Here is a 25,119-nt window from a genome sequence, read left to right as displayed (position 1 = left end):
CAGTCAGCACTACAGGCTGGGGGCAGAGTGGCTGGAAAGCTGCCTAGTGGAAAAAGACCTGGGGGTGCCAGCGTGTGCCCAGGTGGCCAAGAAGGCCAATGGCATCCTATCAGAAATAGTGTGGCCAGCAGGACTAGGGAAGTGATTGTCCTTCTGTACTTGGCACTGGTGAGGTCACACCTCAAATGCTGTTCACTATTAAACTGCACCTTGAATACAGTTTTTGGCCCCTCACTAAAGAAAGAGATGGAGATGCTGGAGCATGTCCAGAGAAGGGCAGTGAAGCTGGTGAAGGGTCTAGAGCAACAGGAGGAGATGGTCTCAAGTTGCACCAGAGGAGATTTATGTTGAATAATAGGAAAAAATTCTTCACTGAAAGGGTAGTCAAGCATTGGAAGAGGCTGCCCAGGGGAGTGGTGGAGTCACCATCCCTGGAGGTATTTAAAAGCCATATAGATGTGGAACTTAAACCATGAATCTAATGGTGGACTTGGCAGTGTCAGGTTAATGGCTGGGCTCGATTTTAATGGTCCTTGCAACCAAAATGATTCTAGGATTCCAAAAACCTCCAACACTGCATTGCATTGAAATCAATGGACTACCACCTTTTCATATTTTTTGAACTATTTCCTTACTGTTTTATTTAAATCATCCTTCTGGACTTGTAAATTACATTTTTTTAAAATCTGCTTAAAAAGAAAGGAAACAAATCTATAAAGAGGCAGATTCTATGTGACTCATTGCCATTCAACCCATAATTTACTTCAAAACTCCTTTTATCACTGGAGGAAGTTCAGACTTAGCAGCCATTCCTATCCTAAGGCTCAGATGTCAGAAAGCACATAAGTCAACTGGAATGCTCATGTGCTGCAATTCTACAATTAGTAGAATTCTACAATTAACTAATTCTACAATTTAATTCATTACTAAACTAAAATCTAGAATTTAATTAAACTAAAATTCTGAATTTAATGGTAAAATCAATAGAAAGGTTCCACTGATGTTAAAATGCACTGGTCATCCAGGTACTGGTTCTACAGTTCATATTCTTTTGAGGGAGTCAATCCAGTTTTCAGCTGTTTCGTGCCAAATATGTGCTTATTCTCTTTGTAAATGCTACTGCTTTTTCCTATACAGTTTCATTTGTCAGAGCAAAAGGCTGGGTCAAAACCACATCTGTAACAGAGGTTTCAAGAAGAACCTTGCAATTTTCTGTTGGATTTTTGAATTTACACCATATCATGTTTTTCTCTGTAACTATGATCAAACATAAACTTTTTTAGCTATAGAGAGAATTTACTTCTTCAAATAATACAAACTCCTCAAAAGTAAACATATTTCAAACAGTCTGAAATGTGTACTACAAATTATGATAAATAATATTCATTATAATTTATTATAATGAGTGATAAATTATAATAATTACAATAATTTCAAGACCTTGGATACAGTAATTACATGCTGGTAGTTCCACTGTGAACATCAAGCTACAAAAAGTAAAGTTACTCTTTTGCACAAATGTTTGCAGGGCAAAGCAGCTATATCTGCAAAGGTATATCTATTCTGTTGTTCTGTAGGAATCCATGGTTTGAGGGGATTTCTGCCTTATGTGCTTAACACAAGAAAAATTAATTTAATACAGTGCTATAGTATTAATTTTCTAATTAAAGGGTGACAAAGAATTAACAGAATTTTCCTAACAGGAATATTACACTATGGACAGAATGCTTCAAGCAATGCAGGAATACACAGAAAAACAATCGTTGCTCTAAAAATTGAGAATTTAGCAAAGCTCTTTAACAACATTTTATTTGTGTTTTAAATGAGGTTACAAAACTTGAAATGCAGTTACATTAACTGATTGAGATCAAATTATTTTATCCTCAGAAGTTTATTCTGATCTCTGTAATACAATTAAGGTGCTGATGAAAAAGTGTATTTCTTTAAAACCTTGGAATTTAGTTCACTTCTTTAACTTCGAAGAATTATGTTTTTTGCAGGAATTTGCATTAGCCTGATTGTTACTTCTATGCAAAAATGATGACATCGCAGGAAACTGAGCAAAGTAGTTTTGTGCCCAGATATGCTTTTGTTTTATTTTGTAAATAAATGGAGCTTCATAAGCCTGAAAAGAAAAATAAATTCAAATCCCATAAATTCAATTAAAATATCTAGAAATCTATGTTTTGCTTCATATGTCAGACATTATAAACATTTTGACATACTTTATACATTACAAATAGTGACCCTTTAATAAACTAAGGCAGATAATTTATTTATATATACACATAATGAAATATTTTGTAATTCTATACTACTGTCTTATGGCCCAGTAGTGAAATTGCTCCTTATGAAATATTAGTCATGTTTTAAAACCAGAATAACATTTTTTATCCATTCACGATAAAGCTTATTTATTTCTTTTTTTCAGGTAAGAACATTTGTACTTACATTTGAAAATTAAGTAAGGCAATGCTTAGATATCAACATTTGCAAGGTGAAGACTGTAGGGGCATTCCTTGATAAGAATCAGAGTCATTATTTACAACTTATCATGGCAGCAAGTATTTCAGTGAGCATTTGCATGCAGTGGGACATTTTCCCAAATTCCTAGTGATTAGTAGTAGTTTGGATGATGGAATAAATAACCAAAATATTTAGTTGAAAAAACCCTTTGCTGTTGCTGTAGCCATCATTACAAATAATTGCTATTAAATAAATGTCTTGAGATGCCTTTTTTGTTTCAGTGAATGAGAAACTTTGATTCAAATTACAACATTCTATGTTTGCCTCATTTTCCTTATTTCACACTCTTTCCTTTTTTTTTTTTTTTTTTTTTGAAACAAAGATTTGGTCATTACCAGTGAAGAAAGGTGACTCTTCACTACAGCTAGTTCACTTCTATTTTTGCTGCAAGAGCTAAAGAAAATAGCTCATGATTTTTAGGTAGGCTTGTGTAGCTTACCTGTTTTGACCTAGCTCCCCCATCCACTGAAGCTCTGGACCTAATTAAGTTAATGGCATTTCTTTGACTATGACATCCAGACTCATGGCATCAAACCAGAGAAGTGCTTAATCAGGATCTTTGCCTGCCATAATGCTGGTAACAGAAATTTATGGATGCTGAGGAGCATCACTAGATTCAGATGGTCTGAATAGCCTTGTTGACTCACAGTGAGTCAGAGGAGTCAATAAAGGGATTTCCAGCTTGAAACTGATTTTACCTTCTAAAGCTAAAGCTCAGTTAAACACGTCTGCTTGAAGACACAAGCTGGGAAATCACACACAAAATACAATGGATGGCAGAATTCCTTTCACCTTTAGAATTCCCTGATGTATTTCATCCATAAAGCAAATGTTTAAAGAGAGCAATTAATTTGCTCTGTCAGTTATCACATCCTCTTAAGAATTCCAAAAAGAAGGGCAATACATAACAGCTGAAGCTGCATTTCTGATGCACACATGTAGAGTTAAAAATTGAATTAAGAACACCCTGAACAAAAGAACACTAGGCAACAATGACTGTAGATCACTACTTACATAAATCAATAACCTGGAGCTGAAAGGCTTAATAATCCATTATTAACTGCAGGACAAACACAACTCACAGGATTCCCCCATGCCTTACAAAAATACTCTTGATACATGATGTTCAGTGGAGAGATATTTCAGAGACTACCATGTTTAAATATGGAATTTGGGGGGATTGGTGTAAAAATACAGTTATGATGATGAGTGTTTTGAATTCAGAAGAGAAATTATGTTTTTACTGCTTAATTGCAATGTCTAAGGTTACATTGTAAGGGATACTTAGCTGACATCTATGTAAGAAATTAGTGACAAATTTTATGATGACAAATGGATATGTTCTAGACAAAGAACCATTCTTCTATTTGATGAGAAATTTAGAAGACCAGAAACTAATGAGGCCAGAGCATGTGCAAGAGCACAGGCACGCAGTTGTCACAGTATTTGTGGTTAGTCTTTAGTGTGCTTTTCATCCAGGCTAGCTCTTGTGCGATCTGCTCTGAGGGAAGGGCGCCTGCGGGGCACTGTTCTCAGCAGGCAGCACGGACGAGGCCACTTAGCTTCTTGCATTTCAGGAGGGAGAACTGGGGCCAGAGTTCAGGTACACAGAATGAGCTGTACATGCCAGATGCCTTGGATCATTTAAATAGTCACAATGAGCCAATTTAAACATGGACAAGTGTAATGACTAAATTTGGCCCAACATAATTAGTCACAGGATTCTATTAAAACTTAACAAAATAATGTAAAAAATTAAGCCCACTGAATTTTACCTTCTGAAGGTTACACAGCTTAAGATGTGCATCTGCCTCTTCTTTAGTGAGGAGAATAGTGTTCCATGGAGACCACTCATGCTGCTTATCCCACCTGATCATAACCAACTCATACAGGTCACTGCAGGCACTGAGAGCTGACTGTGAGTTCCATATGTTCTCAATCAGGTACTGCATATCTGGAAGCTGAAATGAAAGACAGGGTTAGAAAGGAAGAAGCGTGTTTTATTCTACAAGTCTTGCACCCATGTAAAAATCCAAATAAAGCTTTGGGTAAAAAAGAAATTCTATGCACATGTCATATGATCACTTGGCTAAAAGAGCATTTTGACATACATATACATACTTTTAGCATAGCTGTTGGAACATCTGATTGTTTGACCCATCAGCTAGATTTCTTTCGATATATAGCTTGCAAACCACCTCTAAAAGTACATCTATGCTTCAAGAGCTTAAAGGCTGCTGCTTTATGGTGTGGAACATCACATATCACAGGAAGAAGTTGCAGCTTTTAGCCCTTTTCTCAACCTATCAACAACATACACAAAACAAAGGACATACAGTCAAAGCCACTGGTTACTGTGAGTAGCAAAGCTCTTTCCAACAGTACCTGAACTAAGAAAACAATTTTAGTATCATCCTGATAATCAACTTCAGACTTTCTGAGATTTTCTAGTATAAGTCTGTACTTGAAATATGCTTCTCGTTTCCGAGCCTCATTATCAAGCTGGTAACATAAGCGACATCTGCCAATGGTGTAGGAATTTGCAGGAATGGGAAACTCAGTAGATGGTAAGTAATTTTCGCAGCTATGACAGAAGTAAACATTTTTATAAAGCTTTAAGGGATCTTGTGGAACCTAAAAATTAAAAAAAAGAGAGTTCATTTACCACAAGGTATCTTTGTATTACTTGTATGTCACTCTAACTCTGTCAGGATACATTTTCCATATCTTCATGCAAGTATTTTAATATGTAAAAGCTAGAAGTATTTATTTTAAAATACCCAATAGTGTTGTGATTTTTCTTAGATAGGATACCAAAAGTCACTGTATTTTCTTACTGCATTTGTTAAAATCAGTTATATAAATCAGTCAATTCATTTTTAAGCTATATGAAGATCCTAAACATTATGTTCCAGTGCTCTTCCTGGTGCTTTTATGTATGCAGATTGTCAGTTATTCTGGAAAGATGACAACAGAGAGAACACAGAAACTAAATTCTTTGCATTTAATTTTTCATGTAGAATCTGCCCTTTATGTCAAATATAAAACTCTGAGATCATGGGCATATTAATATTCTGGCATAAGAATACAAAATCATCAGACCCACATGTCCAGAAACAACACAGGGGAAGAAAATAAACAGAACTTGACAGAGACTTCCTCATCCCCATATTCCTTCATGGGTTCTGGAAAGAATATAATATAGTCTGTGCAGAGGGACCAAGTCTGTAACTGGATAGTTTGAGCAGTCTGATAATCTTTAGTCTCTGCTATGATATATCTGCTAACAAACCTAGTGTAAAATTAATGGTTAGTTGGTTCTAAATCTAACATCTGCATCTAAATCTGACAGGTTCTCTACTCCTGAGGTAACACTGACCACTGTATGAGGAATGCTCTTCTGATAGATGAAAAATAGACATTGCTACTTAAAGCAGGAACATGTGATACTGAATCATATTTTTATTTGTAATGTGTAGTCAGAAAAGAAAAACAATCACACAAAACTAACTACATCTTCTTCACACACAATAGCAACTGATTCTACAACAGAAGGCTTAGGTGCAAGCTCACTAGACATTGTCATGGGCAATGTTCTTCCTTTCTGGATGCATGGCATGCTGCCTCTTGACCAGTAGAAAAAACATGAATTGTTCTCTCAGTATATTGGTACTGCTTTGCTGATACCATCCTATAAGATCTACCATTTACAACTTTCAGAGTTGTTACTTCAGACACAAGAGCTCCTGGGCTCTTTTAGTGCTACCAGTCACTTTGTCAGGTGCTTATAACCATGTCTATTCCCCATGCTTCCTAATATAACTAAATAAATTTATTTATTTGTCTGAAGCCTATATACTTGCTACATTTTACTTCTTGAGGAACTCCTCCACCAATTCTACAGCAAAATGTAAAATAAAAAAGCTTTCAATGTTTTCCATTCCCCTTCTCCTTAATTCAGTGGCCACAATGTAAGGCTGCAAAATAAGAATAATACCTTAAGGAACCCAGCAACTTCAGGGTTAAACTCTGGAATTTTAATATACTGAAGAAATAATGTACAAATTCTTTTCCTCAGTCCTTCCAAGTTGCATTCTTTCACCTCTCTTGACATAAGATCAATTTCCCTGTCAATTAATGACACTATTTCCTGTGTTAATTTACATTCATGTTCCTGAAAAAAAAAAAAGGAAAATAAACTCCACAACAATAAAGAAGCAAACAAACAAAATCATTCAATGCAGATATGAAAGCAAACTATGGATTCTATGCCCGTTACCATTCCTACCTCTGTAAGTTAATGTAAGAACGTGTTCACAGAACCCATTAGTGTCTCAGGGAAACAATCTCCAATGAAACAACTGTAAAGAACTCCAAAAGTGAGAATGCTTACAGATTCTGTTTTAAGGGGCCTGTATATGTATACTAAAGCTGTGAGGAACTGGAAGCCTGGAAGCACTAAAAGATGCTTAGCAGAGGTACACAACAAGTGCAAAATTTTAAGTCTTCAAAAACCCAAGGAATTACTTCCCTAAGAAGCTTCCTTTGGCTGTGAGATTGAAGGTGTAATGTGGATGGGTTTTAAAAAAATACCACAAGTAAACACAAAAAATCCACCACAAAAAAGGCATGGGGGACTCTGACAGTAGGCCTGGAAGTTAGTCACTTCAGTATTTCAAATGCTTGGCAGGAGATTTGCCAGAGAGAGAGAGACGTAAGAGGTGAATGAGTTCAGTGATTTCTCAGGTAAAAGACAGTGCTAATAACAGAAATTCGCTTGTTCACTACAGCAATACTGACTTGTATTAAGATTGGCAAGAGATCATAAACCAGAAGTCCTCTCAATGCCATAGTGACTTTAAATCAAATACTGGCACTACTAAAACAAACAGCAAGATGTTTGTTTGTTTAAATAAGACCAGGAAGCAGCATTCTATTCTAGGCTGATGTCAACAGTATCATCCTGAAAGGACCTTGAAACTCATTCCTTTTGTACATGAATAAATAAATAAAACCAATATAAAAGACTTTAAAAAAATGCAACCAGCTTCTAATTCATTGGGAACACTGGCAGCAAGAGTGGGGGCAGGGAGTGAGGGGCAAAGAGAAGAAGAAAAAAATCAGTATTTGCTACCCATAAAACTGGTAATCCAAACCGACAGATAGATAAGGTTCTAAACAGGTATTTCAAGGAACTGAGAAAAAATAAATGGTAATCTCCACATACATCTCTGCCATGGTTCTCATAAGGTTGCTATTAAGTAGTAAACTTTGTACTAAAATTGTATTATGTATCAATATACAAAGAAGTCTAAAATCATGGGGTTAAAATTCTAACATGACTTGAAGACAAATACGCACGTGACAAAGTGAAACGCGAATTTAGAGTGTGTCTGGAATGTAAAGTACACTCTCACACCAGGTAGTACACGGCGCTGTCTTGCTGCCAGCCCATCATCATGGCACTTGTCTGCCAGCAGGAGCATTGCTTGTGTGTCAACATAATTAAGTGACAGCATCTTTGGAAAGTACAGCTTCAAGCTAAAAATAAATAGGAAACTAAAACTTACCTTCACTGTACATTTGAGTGTTAACAGCACAGATGTTCTCTCATCTTTTGGGATGTCCTTTGTGCTAATGCTGCGGTAGATTTCAAGTAGTTCTTTGCCACGGAGCGTGTTCTGTGTATCCATTTCAGTGATTTTTCCATCAAATGCTTTCCACCTCCTAGGTTGTGCACACTTCAGAAACAATTTGTAGAACTCTGAGCTATTAAAATCTGACCACCAGCTGAACAATTGCATTATGTTACATCAAATTTCATCAGAGCAAATAGGGACTTAATGTGAATGCAAAAGGCTAATTCTATTGTCAATATTGATATAGCACCTCTTCCACCAAAGCAAGCATTCAATTGTAAGGAATGGTTTTCACTTTATTTAAAGCCACGGGTCATGAACATTTCGACTTACAGGATATTAAAAGCAAATAATATTCTCCTACAGGGAAATGCTCTACTCCTTTCAAGTGAATTTACTGACAGTAGTGTTAGAATACATTTGCTCTGTATTTCACTTTGCAGAAATAAATCCCTTCAAAATATCAGTAAAAATCAATAGATCTGTTGACTGTGTAAAGATTGCAAATTTAAGACCTTAAAGTCTACTGCAGTAAAAAATATCTCCAGGGAACTGTTCTATTTATGCTAGTTGCAGAGACGGATAGAAGGAATACACTTTGTTAGAGCTAGGGCAAGGTAAGTGTTTACAGTTTATCAGAAACTTCACCTAGGTTCTTGTCTGCTAACTTAACCACATGCCATATGCTTTATGCTTCAATTATCTCTTTGCACATCTTTAACTTTTCCAGACAGTAGGAGGTTACACGATGTCATCTGTGCCACCAGGCCTGAAAGGTCCAACCATTCTCTTCTTTCCAGAAGACTGGTTTTGGTTGCAAATCACACTGTTACATAAGGAGATAGGTATCCAATTCCAATAGAAAAAGAGTTTTGAAAAGCTTCTCCCCATCGTTACTTAATTCCATTTCCTTTTCTTAATGGGGAGAAACCTCTTTTTGTGTATTAATTATTCTCTTGCACTATATTTGGAACTTAAGTGTTCACTAACACTCACAGACTTTACCTCGCAGTCTCAGTGTGCGCTAACAACAGCAACCCTTCATGCAGCATTCACATGCCTAGTAGTTTTCTGGACATGACCCCAGCATTGACAATCATTATTTTGACAAAATAGGCTTGCTATGGTGATAAGTAATAAAAATACCAAGAATATTAAATAACTAGAAGAGGAATCATTAGTTACCACCACAATCAAAACAGACTTTTCCTCACTTTTAAATAAAGTTAGGTAGGGAAAAATAAAGACAAAATAATTTTAAAAAGGATTTAACACCAACTTACTGATATTTAATTACACTATCGGGGGGGGGGGGTAGAACTCTAATTAAAGGCGATACTGTTAACCAGAGGTCACATTTCAGAGCCAAAATTAAGAAATGCAATAGCAAAACCAGACATTAGCTAAAAAACCCAAAACAGCAAACTTCATTCCTTAGTGAAATCTTGGAATTTCTGCAAAACTAGAGTGAGGCAATTTTCTCTCTGCCATAAATAGGAAGCATTCTACTGTATCTTCATTTTTTTTTACTATCTTTGTACAAGACTAAAAATTCTTAAAAAAAACCCAAAACAAAACAACAACAAAATAACCCCCACATTTTGCAAATAATAAAATTCAGACCAACTCAGAAGCTGTCTATCATGCTGTCGATCCTTTGTATGTTAGACTGGGACAAACTGCTGTTTTCCATGTAGTAGTTAATTCAGTACCCACACTTGATCCTCTTCAGTGAAATCACTTACAGTAACACAGAAAGGTCATTTGCTTATGCTAGGAAGAATCAATGGCCAGAGTATAGCCTAGGAAATAGTCAGTAAAATTAGATTCTTCTGATAACTTTGCAAACCGAATATGTGCAAGCAGTCTTGGTATCCTGTTCTGCAAATGACCCTTAACACAGACCAATTGTGTTATAATTAATTCTTCGAAGATATATCCGTAACTTCTGTATTTTTTCTTACTACCTTATCATAACTGGGTGTTACTTTAAAACATTTCCAAATGTAAAAAAAAATATGCAGCTTTTTATGGAAAAAAGAAGGAATCACAAGTCGTCTGTGATTCAGGACTGTTTTTCTGTTCTCCATACTGACATGTGAAAAACTAAAACTTTGAGATCTTCTGCCAGCTTTTTCTTGTCTTTTAGTCTGCTGGCAGTGCTGTGGAATTTACAATAACCCTTTTATCTGTATTACTTCAGAAAGCAAGGCTACTAAACTAAGTGCCTGAGGAGAGAAACACACTGCCACAGACAGAGAGAAAAAGGTAAGTAAAATAAAGAAAAATCCATAGGATGTGTGCAGAAATAGTACAAAGCGTGAAGGGTATGAACTGAGTGACAGTTAATAATTACACAAATTTCTTTAAGAAAATACGATTGCTGCATAAAAGCTTAATCAAATACTTCATCTCCAAAGTACAAATGCAGAAGAAGAACGAGCTCAGCATAAAGAAGAACCCCTTAGCACACAGTGCACAAACAACCAGTAGCAACCTTTGTAAGAGCACACATGCCTGTGGAGGTACATGCTTAAAGTAGCAAAGAAGGGAACAAAGGTTTCCATGGAGAAGCAAGTTTCATACCACACTGGCCATTGCAGCTTGCAGTCTTCAGATGTGAAAGATGTTATTCCAGCTTTAACTGGCAAGTATCCAGATCAACATTACCAGCTCAAAGTTCAAGAAAAAAACTAAATAATCCCTAATCAAACACTCAACAATAAATTTCATACTATCATTTAAAGTGCTTAAATTGCACTGTTACAGTCATAGCAAACCATCCATCTAATTTTGAGATTTACAAAATTATTTTATCTTTTTTAAAAATGCAGAAATTTTTACTTTTTCTACCTCTGAGTTAGGCTGCTGTCTATGTCAACAGTTTAGAATAACACTCAAAATCCTACAGCTGACATGATAAAAAACCATGAAAAGTTACACTAGTTCAGAAGCTTATTAGATTTTAAATGTTAAAAGAATACAGCCTCTTTCATGAAAAACATAATGTATACATTTAAAATAGGAATAAATAAATTAGTAGTAACTGCTTCAGAAAAATGTCCACTGTTTGGAAAGACAGAATATCTGTTGTCTCTGATGCATCTCCTGAATCGCCAAACATCAACTGTCACTGAGAATTCTCGTACTTTGCTTCTGATTTTAGATGTAAGAGAATTGTACGGTTTTTGTCAGAATATGTGCTGGAAGTAATCTGTTCAGGGTAGGACATTGGAAATCATCCTCATGGGAGAAGTAATGACAGAGTCAGTTAAGAGAGAAATATATTTGCTTTGACTGTTCTAAGTTTCTTTTTCTTAGAAGATAACAGAATAGATTGTAAGTAATAGAAGCAAACATTAAACATAGGAATGATTCAAGGCTCTGAAAATATTCCTAATTATTTAGTTTTCTGAGGATTTTCATTCATGAAAGTAGTAAAACAGAAAACAATCACACCACAGCAATAAATGTGGTAATAGTTCCACCAACATTTCAGATAAGCAATTTGTTCATAATTAGAAATGTAATATATTTTATCAATTCACACTTACAGTATGGTTCCCCTGCACCAGTAATAAAAATAATGAAAAAAGCCTCTTTTGGACAAAACTGCCATTTTTACTTTTGAGCACTTAATAGTCAAAACTTTAAAATAATAATAAAAAAATTAGATAGCTAAAGATCATTTCTGTGGCAGTATTTCTTTTCACAATCATGTCACATACTTTGAAAACAGACAGAAAATAAACTATTACTTTTTTCGAATTGGTGGATGTCTGCCTAAAAGGACAAGGTTTTTTGTATTTTACATTAAGATACCATTGAATTTAATGTCATTTAAAATCATCTTTGTGAATGAAGAAATGCTTATTTTTTAGTAACAACGCTTACCTGAGATATCATCCTCAAGATTATAAAAGAATGAAATCTCAAGGTGAAATTCTAAGGGAACTAAAGTTAGTGATTTAATAACTGAGTTCAACATCAGATTCAAATTCTTCTTTATAAATGAAAACAGAATAAATGCTTTCTTTAAAGACAGACATACAATGACCAGAGGCCTGTGCTCAGTTGGGAAATTAATGACAGATTTACTTCCTGAAGGATAACATATTTATACTATTATAATTTATTATATTTATTGTTTATATTTTTATATTTAACAGTCTTAATGATGCACTGTTCAACCTTCAGTCAGTCTGAGAGCTATGAAATTCTCAGCTTGGAAAAAGAAATCTACTGAATTGTATTGACATGAACAACAACATAATTTGGATATTTATAAAACTAGCATTCACATTATTAACTGTTAAAAACCACGAAAGTTACTTTTTGTACTTTGCAGGTGTATTTTATGTTCCTGTACTTTGGTATTCTTTATGATCAGCCTAATTACTGACCTTACCCAGAAGTTGCAGTATTGCTTTTTGTTGATTCTCCACATTGGCATTTAGTTTGTGCATCCCAATGCAGGCAATGAGCTCTGTCTCTTCTTCCAGAAGTGCACAAAGTGCTGCCTTCCTCTCAGCTCCGCTGAGAGTTCTGTTAATTCGCGCAGTCTCCTCCTGCATCCACACTGCAGACACAAATATTTGGGGTATTTTCTACAAGACAATTTCCAGCAAAACTTCTGCTTTCATATTTAAGAAACAACATAATTGACTTTTCCCTCAATATTCACTAAAAGCCAGTTTCCATTTTAGGCCATTGATTGTTATGGTTATTTTCAATACATGCGAGATGGCCTAGAAAGGAATGTAAATTATACAGATGTTCTGTGAGAGTATGTGTGTGTACATGGATTCCAGACTGCCAATTTGTACTCCAAAATTAAGGATGAGTAGGAGAAAAAGGAGCTCTATGTGAGAAAAAGAATTTAGCTCCTGTGGAAATGTGTGATGAAATGGCTGCTTCTTAACTGTGGTACCACTAGTACTCCGTGCTGAGAATATTACTGCTTCTCCCTGCATAAATTAGTAAAATCTAAAGAAGCTTGAAGTCCTCCAAAACCGAGATAAAACCTGACTGACAGTCACATTTAGCACTCCAGGTCTTACACTGGATATTGCAGTGGTATCACCTTTTGCCATCCAAGGCAGATGAATATACATTAATAACTAGACAGTCATTGCCTTACGCTCTTTTTCCTCTTCTACAACATAACCCTAAGTGGGAGAAAGTGGCCGCAGAAGAAGCCACAGGATGGTCATAAGGGCAGCACATGGATCAGTACATGCTGTGTAATAATCTGACCCCCTGACACTTACACTGCCCGTACACAGACTACATGGCTTTAGAGAAGTCTGTAAAATCAAACTGTGTTTACTGCCTTTGCATATCCTGTAACAGTTCTTGGCTTCTCTGAAGAGTCTGATCCAGTTCAAATACCTCTGGAGTTTTGTAGGAAATTTTGTAAGATCCAAAACTTCAACATTCCTGAATAATACCTCGAAGTGTTGTTATCATTGCAGAACAGTTATGCAAAAGCAAAACCCAGCACAAAAGAAAACAATCCAATATGTGATGCACTGAAAAAGCCTGTAGCATCCTGGATCTGGTAAGATTAGAAGCAGGAGGAGGGAAAGGAGGAAGGCTTATTTTCTGCCTGTGGCTTCTTATCTACAATAACTTACGTTTTCCATTTTAAAATATTTCAATTCATTTCCTTAAGGCTCTCCAGGCTGTAATATGACATTTGTCTGACAAGTTCTGAGAACCCAAAAATATATTTTTTAAATAAAGTCAATTCAGCAAACAACATAATTATGTAGAATTAATTTACATGAAGCTTTATTATGCCTGAAGGAGGCAGCAACTTCTAAGGTGGAGCCAATAAATATAGTAAGCAATTTTATACTTTCAGAAATGAAGAAGCTGTCACTCACCACAGATACTCACCTCTTGATTCCCCTTATACATGCAACTAAGTTAAAACACTCCTCTTAGATTATCTGTTCTATAGGCAGGGATTTTACTTATTACAATTTTTATTCTAGTTTTTATAAAATAAAATAGTTCATACTTTTCAAATAAATAATAAATACCTATGCAGACATGCTGAATATATAGATAGATCTTTGCACTATATAGGCAACAGACAAACTTTTGTACCACCAGGAATTGCTTGTACTGGCTGACCCTGTAATAGTAACCCTGTTGTGATTGCAGCAATAACCTTCACAGATCCCTGGAGGACAATAGGCTGAATTTTATTACTGTCACAATGATTTAGCTTGTGTAAACTGTTGGCACTATAAGAATGTAAAGTTGTTTCAGATGTAGGTAGGAAAAAACCCCTCAACTTCCTAGAATCATTAAGCTTTATTAAAAAGAAGAGCATGACTGCAAATCTCCACGTAGAGCAGCAACTAGTCAACACCAGTTAACAAAAACTGAATAGTGAGATTGATACCAGACCATTATATTTAACAAAATATTAAAAACCCCTCAAATACTGGAATTCGTTCTGCTTTGAAGTGGCACATGTTTTTTTCAGGTTGCCTAGATATGAAATTCCTGAACATGCTTAGCTGAAAGTTTTATTAATTGTGAATCCAAAGTCATTAAATTAAGTAAGAGAGACTTGCATAACCATAAGTTTCAACTCTAAAAGTATCACGGAGATCAGCACTCTTCCATAGCTTATAGGTACTTGGTTGTTTTTATTGCAAGTAAGACTCCTCATACTTAAAAAAAAAAATAAAAAGAAGTGGATCATACATCTGATAGCACATTAGTCTGGAAACACCTTCTCGAAGAAAGTATTGCAGGAAATCAGATGCCAAATAGTAAGACTTCTCATAAGTTGCAAGGAAAAAAATACTATCTGAGTACCTTGGCTTTTGATTATTTAGATACACCTTTAAAAGGGCTTGATTCTTGGGAGGTGAAAAGCAAACTATCTACAAAGAAAAAGAGGGGGTTAAACAAACCACAAATCTCATGAAGATGCCATTCCAACAACTGCAAAGTTTAAGACAAGCAGTAATTTTTACATTTGTCACGAACAGTGATATTTATAAATCATTTATTAATTCAGACAAAGCAATTTTTTCAATGCCACACAAAGTATGACAGCATTAAAAGATTAGTGTATAACTTGGGAATTCTTGAATCGTGATCCTAAGCTCTATGAATAACACATGCCACCAAATTTATGCTCCATTTACCACTGAAGAAAGAGCTGAGATGGTTTAAGTTGGAGAAGGTGGCTTTGCAATGAAGTAGGTAATCCATTAGGTCAGTTCTGCTACAGGGACAAAAACAGCCAAACTATAAAAGAGCTAGACCATACAGCACTGTAGCCTAGACAACAAAGGAGTTGTTACAAGTCACAGTACAAACCTCTGGCTTTAAAAGAGACATTGTGAAAAACCAAAATTTGTCTTGCTGTTTCTTATATGCTCGTATGAGTCCATAGCTTTTGACTGTTTTTATTTTTCCAAACTCTTAAGTTTTTTTGTTTAATTTGCACCATTAGTTTCCTGTAAGGTTTTATCTCAATTATCTGCAGTATTCACATTATTTTTTGGGAAAAGTTTAGAGGTGCTTGCCTGTATTAGACATCATCTACTCCAAGAATAGGGAATGTATGACTTTCTGAACGTCCTGCAGAACTCCTAAGAGATTTTTTGACAACACAGTTTTGGGAAACATGGAATGAACTAGAAAGGAGAAAAAGCATCAGTAGAAGACAACTAAGACAAAAGGAGTAACTTCTGTCATATGTTGTAAAATTCTGTGCAAAAATTTAATCCATTATAAAAAAGTCTATAGCAAATTATGAATTATGGATCTTAATACTAATTGCTTCACAGAATTGTTTTCAGTGTCCTAAACGTAGAGTAAAAAATCAAAGTAACTCTGATCTAAAAAACACCCTTTTTGTTCTTCTAGATGACCTTAACTTTAGACATAAATAAAAAATGTTAATAAAACTGCCAAATAGCACTATTCTACAAGCCAGTTTTTTCCAAAAAAGGTGTACTAGTTTTGGCTGGGCTAGAGTTAATTTCTCCTCATAGTAGCTTGTAAGGTGCTGGATGTAGATGACACAGGGATGTTTAGTTATTGCTGAACAGTGCTTGCAGAGCATCAAAGCCTTTTTTCTGTTTCTAGTAACACATGAAAGTAAAATAATTATTTTAAAATGAAACAAATTCCACTGTAAGTGAAAAAAAAAATCATGGAAATATCTATAAAAAATGTAAGTTTGTTTTAAATAAACGGTACTATTTTGTTGCTTTAAGGATTTCCCTTTAAGAAAACTTACATTCCAAGTCATGGTACAGTAGCTCAAAGTCTTCTTTTGTTTTAGGATTCAGTTTTTTCTCATATTCCCTTCTCAATTTTTCTTCTTTCTCCCTTTTTTTCTGTAATTCTTCTTGTGCCTCCCGTGCCAGCCTTAACCTCTTTTGTTCCATCAGATTTTGTGCTAAATTTATAGCATGCCAACGACGGAAATATTTCTGTAATACTATTACCTATATGTGATACAATACCAAAGAATCATGAATTTAAAACAAAACAGCATAGTATTTTGTAGCATAGTATCTTATTCTTAACTGTTCTGTTCTCCAGCTCCCTAACTACATTTTCTTAGATTTGTCTTGTAGTGAAACTAATTTGTTACAAAATCAGTCATGTACTAGTAGTTTAAGCACTAGTATGATTACTCAGTTATGTAACTGCAGGAGTTTAACCAGTGAGTACAGTGAATAAACTAGGTTCAAATAATCAAATCAAAATATAAACTATATTTAAATACCCATTTTTCTTTTTCAAATCTCCTCTTAAAAATGTCTTTTGCCATGTACTGCTTTTATTCTTTTCCTTATCTTACTACCAATTTACATAGTGGGAATGTAGACACATTTGCAAAATTTCTTTTAAATTTCTAGATACAAAAATCAACACAAAATCAACTGCATTTTATTTATGAACAAATAATGAAAGTGAAATTACTAATGCTGTTATGACAGAAATGAAAAAAGAAAATTAAATCAGCTACCTTCCCAAGCCTCATCTTCTGCTGGCTGAGTTAGCACTTGAACTACAAGCAGTTTACTCAGATCAATACCATGAGATACTAAGCATTGTCCAGCATTGAAAGCTATCAAGCAGAAAATCATACTAATACAGTTACACTGTCTCTGGTAATATTTTAATCTAAAACTTCTCTTGAATATGCCTTCAAATAGTATTTCAAGATGGACCTATACTGCACTGTGCAAATCCATCAACATGAACCAACACCAAGCTGACATCTCTCCACTGTACATAATAAGTTACCAATAGATACACTACAGATTTCAGTAAGTGTCACTAAAGACCACAGTAAAACATATTGGTAGTCCTGAGGAAATGATTCCCTGCTTGGGTTCCATTTCTACAAGATGCTCATTGCCGTCAGCTAAAAATGGCTGATTTAAGAAGTTCTTACAGAAAACGTCTACCCAGAAAATTTCAAAGATCTTGCCAACCATGCCAATACAATTACTAATACAATTATTCTACTTAGACACTTGGGTAATCAACTGTTTCTCTATCCAGTTGGATTCAGACTATTTCCAGCAATCAAATTAATAACTAGAGCATTTACAAAGTAGTACCTCACCTAACACCATTTAGGGCATACTTGAGTTAGCTGTGCAGCCATGGAATACATGGTTTCCAAAAAGGCAATGTGAAATGCCTCAATAGCATCCTCTGCACAAGGAATATGCAGAATCTATAACCTGAATTACCTTCATGAGGCAACTCAGTGCACCAGAAAACCCCACAGACCCATTGCCTGTGTTTGAACAGCCCGTTTCTACCTTAGTGTCAAAGCAGGGAGCTTGAAAAGAATCCAAAACGGATCAGTTTGCCCAAGGTAACCTGCCAAGTCTGATAAAAAAACCCAACCAAACAGACAAACAACATAAAACTCAAAAGCTGAATGCAGATCTCCTAAATCCTAACCCAATACTCTGTCTATTTCAGGTCATACATTAAGCGTGTAGCTTAGGTTCTTCCACAAAGATCACGGGGATCTTTGTTGTAGGAACAAGCCTGTTTCAATCCTTAATGCTCTACATGGAAACTTAACTGTCACTGTAAGACAGAAAACAATAAATTCAGAATTCTTAATATTTAAGAGATTGCAAGGTATCAAATGTCACTAGAACCACAGAGCAAACACACTTCCCCTTTATCTGAAAGATTACAAAAGATGAGCATAAGAAGACATTTTACAGTTCCCTTTTAAATTCAATCTTTGAACACTCTGAACACGCATTAAATATTCAGATAACCTTCACAATACATTGCTTTACAGAGAATTTCAAACAGATAAGGACTTACTGCTTCAAGTCTACGTTTATGGTATTCCTCCGCTGTAAAATACTTTCCAGGAGTTATTAGTTTGTCAGTCATGTTTGACACATAAAGGCCAATTTTAGTCATCTGTGTCGATGTTGTATTTCTTGTTTGTTGTTGCTTATTTTTTTCCACAACTGTCTGGGGAAAAAAATGCATGTCAGATTAGAAGAAAATACACACAGATATTTTTCCTCATTACAGTAAGTGGCAAAATTAGCTAGTTGTAATAAAAATCACAAGACTAATGATATTTGTCCACTAAGTACTTTCATTTGCACATTTATTTCGGATTTACTTCCTCTTTCCTATCAGAAATAGTGTAAGCAGTCTATTCCATTTGGCAAAAACCACATCCTAAAAAGACACTACAAAGCCTTTACCTGTGTTTCCTTACAAAATAACTGAATTCCTTTGTCAGGTCGTCTTTTGGGTTTTGTTTGTGATCCTGCATTATGAAATTCCACTCCTGTTGACATGTTCCTAAATCCACCCAGAAAAGGTTTATTATAGGTATGTCTTTCAATTTTTACAACTACTTCTTGAAATGAATCCGAATCTGTTAAAATGGAAGTTCCAAAATAGAAATATTGTTTCTTTCAGTAACACACCTAGATTAGACCATAATTATATATGTATCAATATGCAAAACCAGCATTTACCTGTTTGTACTCTGACAGTTATGACATCAGGCATGTGGTAATCCTGTTGAATGACTTCTCTAGGAAAACGTTCCAAATTTTCAGATTGGACAGTTTCATCAGTCTTCCTAAGTGTTTCATTATCCTCAATCATGCTTGCTAAAAATAAAACCAAAATTCATTCCTGAGAAGCTTCTCAAAACAAACAAATAAATAACTCGTTCAAGTTTACCCCAGGATGATTTTATTATAGCACTGCAACACAGCATAATCATAGTTTTTTCAGCTGGAAAGACAGTCTATTTGAAAGCTGAAATAGTATTATCATACAATTTTAAAGGAGGTATCTAATGTAATGTCACTAAAGACATTCCTAGCCAGCTACTCAGAATGAGAGCATCCAAGTGCAACCCAGCCAAGAGGAAGGTAGTCAGCAGGTCCACACTAGGAACTGTTATTCACTGTGCTCATGTGCTGAACAGGATATGCTGCCTTCTGCTCTGAAGAATAAGGAAACGGGGTCCTGTATTGGGAAGAGGAAGTGACCGAAGACACTCAAAACACTCAGGAACAGGTGTAGGAAATCACGGAGCTTTTGGGGAACTGCAGGAGAAAGACAAGGATAAAGAAGGGTGGCAGGTAAGCTACAGAGGAATCGAAGAAAGGTAAAATAGTAAGGTGATTTCTGTGATGTAGTCTGAACCGTTAATTTAAATGCACATGCAAAATATGTATACCTACTCATACACATTTCTGGAAATAAGGATCATTCTTTAAAATGCCATCTATAAATGACTAGTACAGCCTGAGATAAAGAATACATTTCTTACCTTTAGAGTATGTTTTATATGAGAATTTAAAAAGCTACTTCAGGACCAAATCCCAGCAAGCATAAACAGAATGAGGGTGTCTAGGGTTGCAAGAAGCTATAACCAAATTGAAAAAATACCTCTTTAATACTGCCCAACATTTTAACAACTTCTTTACCTGTCTCTGTCCCATTTGCTGTATTCTCTGTTAGTACTGAATTTTGAGAAGTTTGTTCTTCCCTTTCTGAATTTCTTATTTCAGATAAGGTACAGTAATTCTCATTGGTAACAGGAGATGTGATCTCAGGTGATGTGCTAACTGGAGCTTTTCCTTGTGAGAATGCAGGTGATTGCTCTGCACCTGACCCTTCTGATGTAACAACTTCAAAGCCACTATCTGATGCATCTTCCATTTCCTAAAGCATCAGTTGCACACTTTTAACCTTTCTGCAAGAATAATCACAGGGTCTATTAAAAATTGCATACTGATACATTTGTACTACTAGAATTGTGGGTCACTTAAACTGTCCTGAAAAGCTTTTCCTGTATCTATTCCCAAAAGGCCTATTGAGAACAGCATGAGACCTTTGCTTGCACCAAACAGAAAACACTTCTGGCTGGTGTTTACCAAACGTAATACTCCAAGGCAGGTAGCCAGCACAGTTCTTTTTACCTCTCGTCCTCTGCCTATAGAACGGGATGGTCCAAGGGGTCATTACCCAGAGGCAGCACACCTTTACGGTTTTCCGAGCTGCCACCGAAATGACACAGGCTGGAAGAGTCCTAAGCCCACACTCCTGAACATAAAAAGCCACAACCAAACCCGCACGACCCGGGACGCAGCTGCCGGCGGGAGCCCGGCTGCCGGGCGGTGCCAAGCCGCCCGGGCGGCCCCTGGCCCGGTGCGCACCGGGGCCGGACGTGCGGCCGCCGCTCGGGGCACGGGTGGGACCCGCGCAGCCTCCCGCCCCCGCCCCTGCCCCCGCGGCACCTCGCGGCCCGGCGGCGCTCCGGGCGGGCACTGCTCGCCCCGGCGGCGGCGCGGTAGCCACGGCAACCGGGCCGGGCGGCCGGGCAGCGCGAGCGTGCGCACTGGGGAGCGGGGCCGGGCCGCGCTGTGCTGACTGGAAACGCACCAGGGACGGGAAGGGCCGGGAGGGGAGGGAAAGGGAAGCGGTGCTGAAGGACGAGCAACGCCCCTGGTTCCTTCCAGCCCCACAGCAGCTGCACGAACCCGTGCTGGCGGCCTGGAGCGGCCCCAGTGCTGGCACACCCGCAGTGGCCGTGCCTACGCTGTGACCCTGAGCAGGGCGATGATGAGCTCTTACCAGCCCACAGCGACCCTAATGTATGAAAACACTGTTTTTCCTCATATCCGTATACTGTAGACAGTAGCAGAAGTTGTACTAACCCCCCAGAACTGTTGGATATCGAGAAGGGGTGTTGCGTGTGAGTGTTGCCAGCCCTCGTACCACACACGGTCACTTCCGAGCTGTGTGGCAGTGCGTACCCGTGACATGGGTTGTGCCGAATAGTGCTGCTCCCTGGAGGTTCTGTGCTGTGAGGACTGAGGCTGTTAAGTGGAAATTAAAGACAGGCAGATGAGAATGAAAACCGTATGAAATCGAATTTCCTGGTGTTTGAGGTGCCAACTCCTGCAAATGTTTCAGCATGCTACAAGAAAACTGAGGGGACACAGTCACACAACTTTCAGACGTGAAATACACAAGTTCTGTGTTGCAATTCCAGGAGAATCCTGAACAAAGCATTACAGCAGGCATTGAATTTATATGGATTCTCAGTAATTGTGTGCCATGGTCACTGTTACCATGTTTCCAAGACATTGTTAGGCATTTGATCATGGGCCTGTTTCCCATCTAAACTACAGAAATTTCCCATTACCACTGCTAATGCTGTTTTTTTCTAACATGGGGTTTGAACTCCCAGAATAGGATCACCATTAATCCTATAGAAAGATACTGTCATTTGTGTCACTTTGTCACTGTTATATAGCCGATTAAACATTCAAACTGATTTCCAAGTTTCATTAGGAAAAAAATGAAGAATCATTGCAACAGCATATAAGCTTTGAATATTAAAATAATAATAAAAAGCAGCTTTCACTCATGTCCTATTGGTTTTGGTTTTGGGTTCAGAACACTGCCACTCAGGATAGGTTAAGCAGCACAGATGGCAGGTTCAGAATGACAAAAACCTCACTACTTGCTCTGCTCTGGCGATGGGAAAGTTGTTTTTCTAGTGTAACAGGCTCTGTCTCTAACACGTCCCATCCTTGCAGATAAAATAATTTTTTACTCCCATGACTTCAAGCAGATGATCTCATAAAGATCTAAAGTTTGTTAACTCTAAAGCTTGCAATGATTTACCTTACCATATTACAACAGATGATAAAATCCTTTGCATCATCATGTATTTCCAACAATTAAAGGAGAAAAACAAGCAAAATCATTAGTCAGCCTTCAAATTATGCCTTGCTAGCATATTCCTCTTGGAATAAATTAGGACCTGTATGGAGGACACAGATGTGCATTTGTGAAAGGGAGAAGATAAGAGTATGCTTTTATCAGTGAAACTCAGTTTTAAAGGCCATGTATCGAATTTCAGCAGCAGTGGGCCAAGAAAAAAACCTTCCTCTCCCCTGGAGCACAATTAATGAGCTTATAGGAGAGCTGTTTTAAATCACATGACAGATACATCTTAAGAAGTGGAGAAAATAACTGAAAAAGAAGAGAGTTCAGCAAATGTCTGTTATGGAAGAGTAGAAGGAATTCCAGTAGTTGCTACCATATTCTGGCAACTTTCCTTCCCCCTCCAGTATTTCATGCCAGTATCATTCATACTAGACTTTGGGGGTTTTTTTTATTTGTTTTGATTCCTCTCAGGTCAGCTCAATACTTATTACCTAAATCCATTGATTTGCATTACTCATGTGACAGCACTGGCCCTCATTCAAGTCTGTAATGCCTTAATATTTCTCACGTGAAAATTGTTTGTTAACTTTATCAAAGTCCTCTTCTGGAATGCCATCTAGTGGTTTTACTTAGGTAAAGACCAGCTTCTACCTTCGTCAAGACTGAAAAATCCTTCAAAACCAAACAATGAAACAAAGTATTTTGCACTTTTTCAATTTTCAGAATCTAAAAATTTCTGTAATTGTTGTAATAATAGTTGGGGGAAAAAAAAACCCAATGCTAAATATGAAAAAAACGTTTCTGGAGTGAATTCCCTGGGAATACTGTTTTTCTCTTCTACTGACCTACTCCCCCAATACCATTGCAAGAAATATTATATAAATCTGTAATTAATAATTTATAATAATGATGTCACAGGTAAATGTATAGGCCTAAAAACTATGAAAAAACAGCCATGACCAAGTATGTTGTGTAATGTAAGTAGTGCATATATAAATGCTTATTAAACTGCAGATTTTTGTGATGTAGCTATATTCCTGTCTTTAAACTTGCAGGAATGTTACTAATGGTCTTGAAAAAAACATCACTAAAGGCAAACCTGCACAGTACCCTTAGATCTAGTTTGGGTATTTTAACTGGGATTTATAAGCTTAAATCTCTGAACAAAAGCTTTCAAAAGAACCATAGAATATCCTGAGTTCCTGGATCACAGAATATTCTGAATTGAAAGGGACCTGCAAGGATCATCAAGTCCAACTCTGAAATGAATGGCCCATCCAGGGACTGAACCCACATCCTTGGTGTGATTAGCCCCATACTTTAACCAACTGAGCTAATCTCAGTGCTCAACCACCCTCCGAAAAACCTTTTTGTAATAGCAAACCTAGACCTCTCCTGATACAGCTTCATGCTGTTCCCTTGGGTCCTGTCACTGGTCACCAGAGATGAGTCCCTGCTCTTCCACTTCCCCTTGCTGAGAATGTTGAAGACCACAATGAGGTCTCCCCTCAGTCTCCTCTGCTCCAGACTGAACAGGCTCAGTCACTCCTCGTACAGCTTCCCCTCAAGGCCCTTCACCATCTTCCCTGCCCTCCTCTGGACACTCTAAAAGCTTTCCTTCTTGTGGCACCCAAACCTGCCCTCAGCACTCGAGGTGAGGCTGCCCCAGGGCAGAGCAGAGAGGGACAATCCCCTCCCTTGCCTGGCTGGCGATGCTGTGCCTGATGCACCCAGGACAAGCCTGGCCCTCCTGGCTGCCAGGGCACTGCTGACTCAAATTCAACTTGTCATTGACCAGGACCCCCAGGTCCCTTTCTGCAGCTCTGCTTTCCAGTATATCATTCCTCAATCTGTCCGCATATCCAGGGTTGCCCCACCCCAGGTGCAGAATCCAGCACTTGTCTCTCTTTAACTTCATATGGTCGGTGATTGCCCATCTCTCTAATCTGTTGAGGTCTCTCTGCAAGGCCTCTCTGCCTCGAGGGAGACAATAGCTCCTCTCAAAGTAGTGTCATCAGCAAACTTACTTAGTATCCCTTCCTGTCCTGCACCTAAGTCATGAATGAAGGTACTGAAGAGCACTGGGCCTAAGATGGAGCCCTGTGGGACCCAACTAGTGACCAGTAGCCAGCTTGATGTCACCCCATTTACTGCAACACTTAACACTCAGGATGTGAAATCAACAATACACCAACACAAGTCTACACAAAGACTTCGTAGGATCCCAGTACTAAAGCCTGTGCCACAGGTGTTACGCCAAGTATGGTAACCTACCTGCTAACAAGAAACCAGTGCTGCCATCACTTTTGAGTAGTAGTCTTCTTTCTCCCCCTCACCTCTCCAATCTTCCCAGTACCTTCCGCAAGTCAGAAATCGTGTTTAGTTATGTGGGCAGCAAGGTCAGCCAGTTCCGGACAGGGATTCAGCTGAAACCTAAAAACCTGTTATTTTTGGGAAGCATTAGAGCCCTCATCACAAGTATCTGCATGGCCATAAAGACCCTGTCAGGGGGTAAGCAAAAATACACAACCAAAGGCGGGACAGTGTCATCATATTTTCTTCAACCTGGATTTTGATTTCAAGTGGCCTGCAATGTCTGTATTTTTAACTTACAAATACAGATTATAAAAATAATTCAGCATAAGGCACAAATACCCTGTTAAAATACGAAAAATTAAATAAACCAAAAGTTGTAGAAATGCCACAAAGA

General features: G+C 37.3%; 1 protein-coding gene across 6 annotated transcripts; it reads right to left on the bottom strand.

Annotated features, from left to right (window-relative positions):
• Positions 1-1,446: 1,446 nt before the first annotated feature.
• On the bottom strand, positions 1,447-25,086 carry IQUB (IQ motif and ubiquitin domain containing). Of its 6 annotated transcripts, none has more exons than XM_068996316.1 (13): positions 24,684-25,086; positions 21,389-21,550; positions 20,156-20,424; positions 19,190-19,327; positions 18,911-19,086; positions 18,513-18,668; positions 16,441-16,651; positions 12,569-12,744; positions 8,097-8,267; positions 6,524-6,700; positions 4,912-5,160; positions 4,302-4,487; positions 1,447-2,125 (listed from the first exon to the last, which is right to left on the bottom strand). In XM_068996316.1, the coding sequence occupies exons 3-13, from the start codon at positions 20,388-20,390 to the stop codon at positions 1,964-1,966; spliced, it is 2,037 nt and encodes a 678-aa protein (XP_068852417.1). In that variant the 5' UTR covers positions 20,391-20,424; positions 21,389-21,550; positions 24,684-25,086; the 3' UTR covers positions 1,447-1,963. The 6 variants fall into 6 exon arrangements, with proteins under 6 accessions (XP_068852417.1, XP_068852408.1, XP_068852439.1 ...); XM_068996307.1 differs by lacking the exon at positions 24,684-25,086 and adding an exon at positions 22,370-22,663; XM_068996338.1 differs by lacking the exons at positions 20,156-20,424; positions 24,684-25,086 and adding an exon at positions 22,370-22,659.
• Between the last annotated feature and the right edge of the window lie 33 nt (positions 25,087-25,119).

Source organism: Aphelocoma coerulescens, chromosome 1A (genome assembly GCF_041296385.1).
Source record: "Aphelocoma coerulescens isolate FSJ_1873_10779 chromosome 1A, UR_Acoe_1.0, whole genome shotgun sequence".
NCBI classification, from domain to species: Eukaryota; Metazoa; Chordata; class Aves; order Passeriformes; family Corvidae; genus Aphelocoma; species Aphelocoma coerulescens.
Note: the sequence above shows the minus strand (reverse complement) of the source record. Positions and strands in the feature narration are given on the sequence as shown.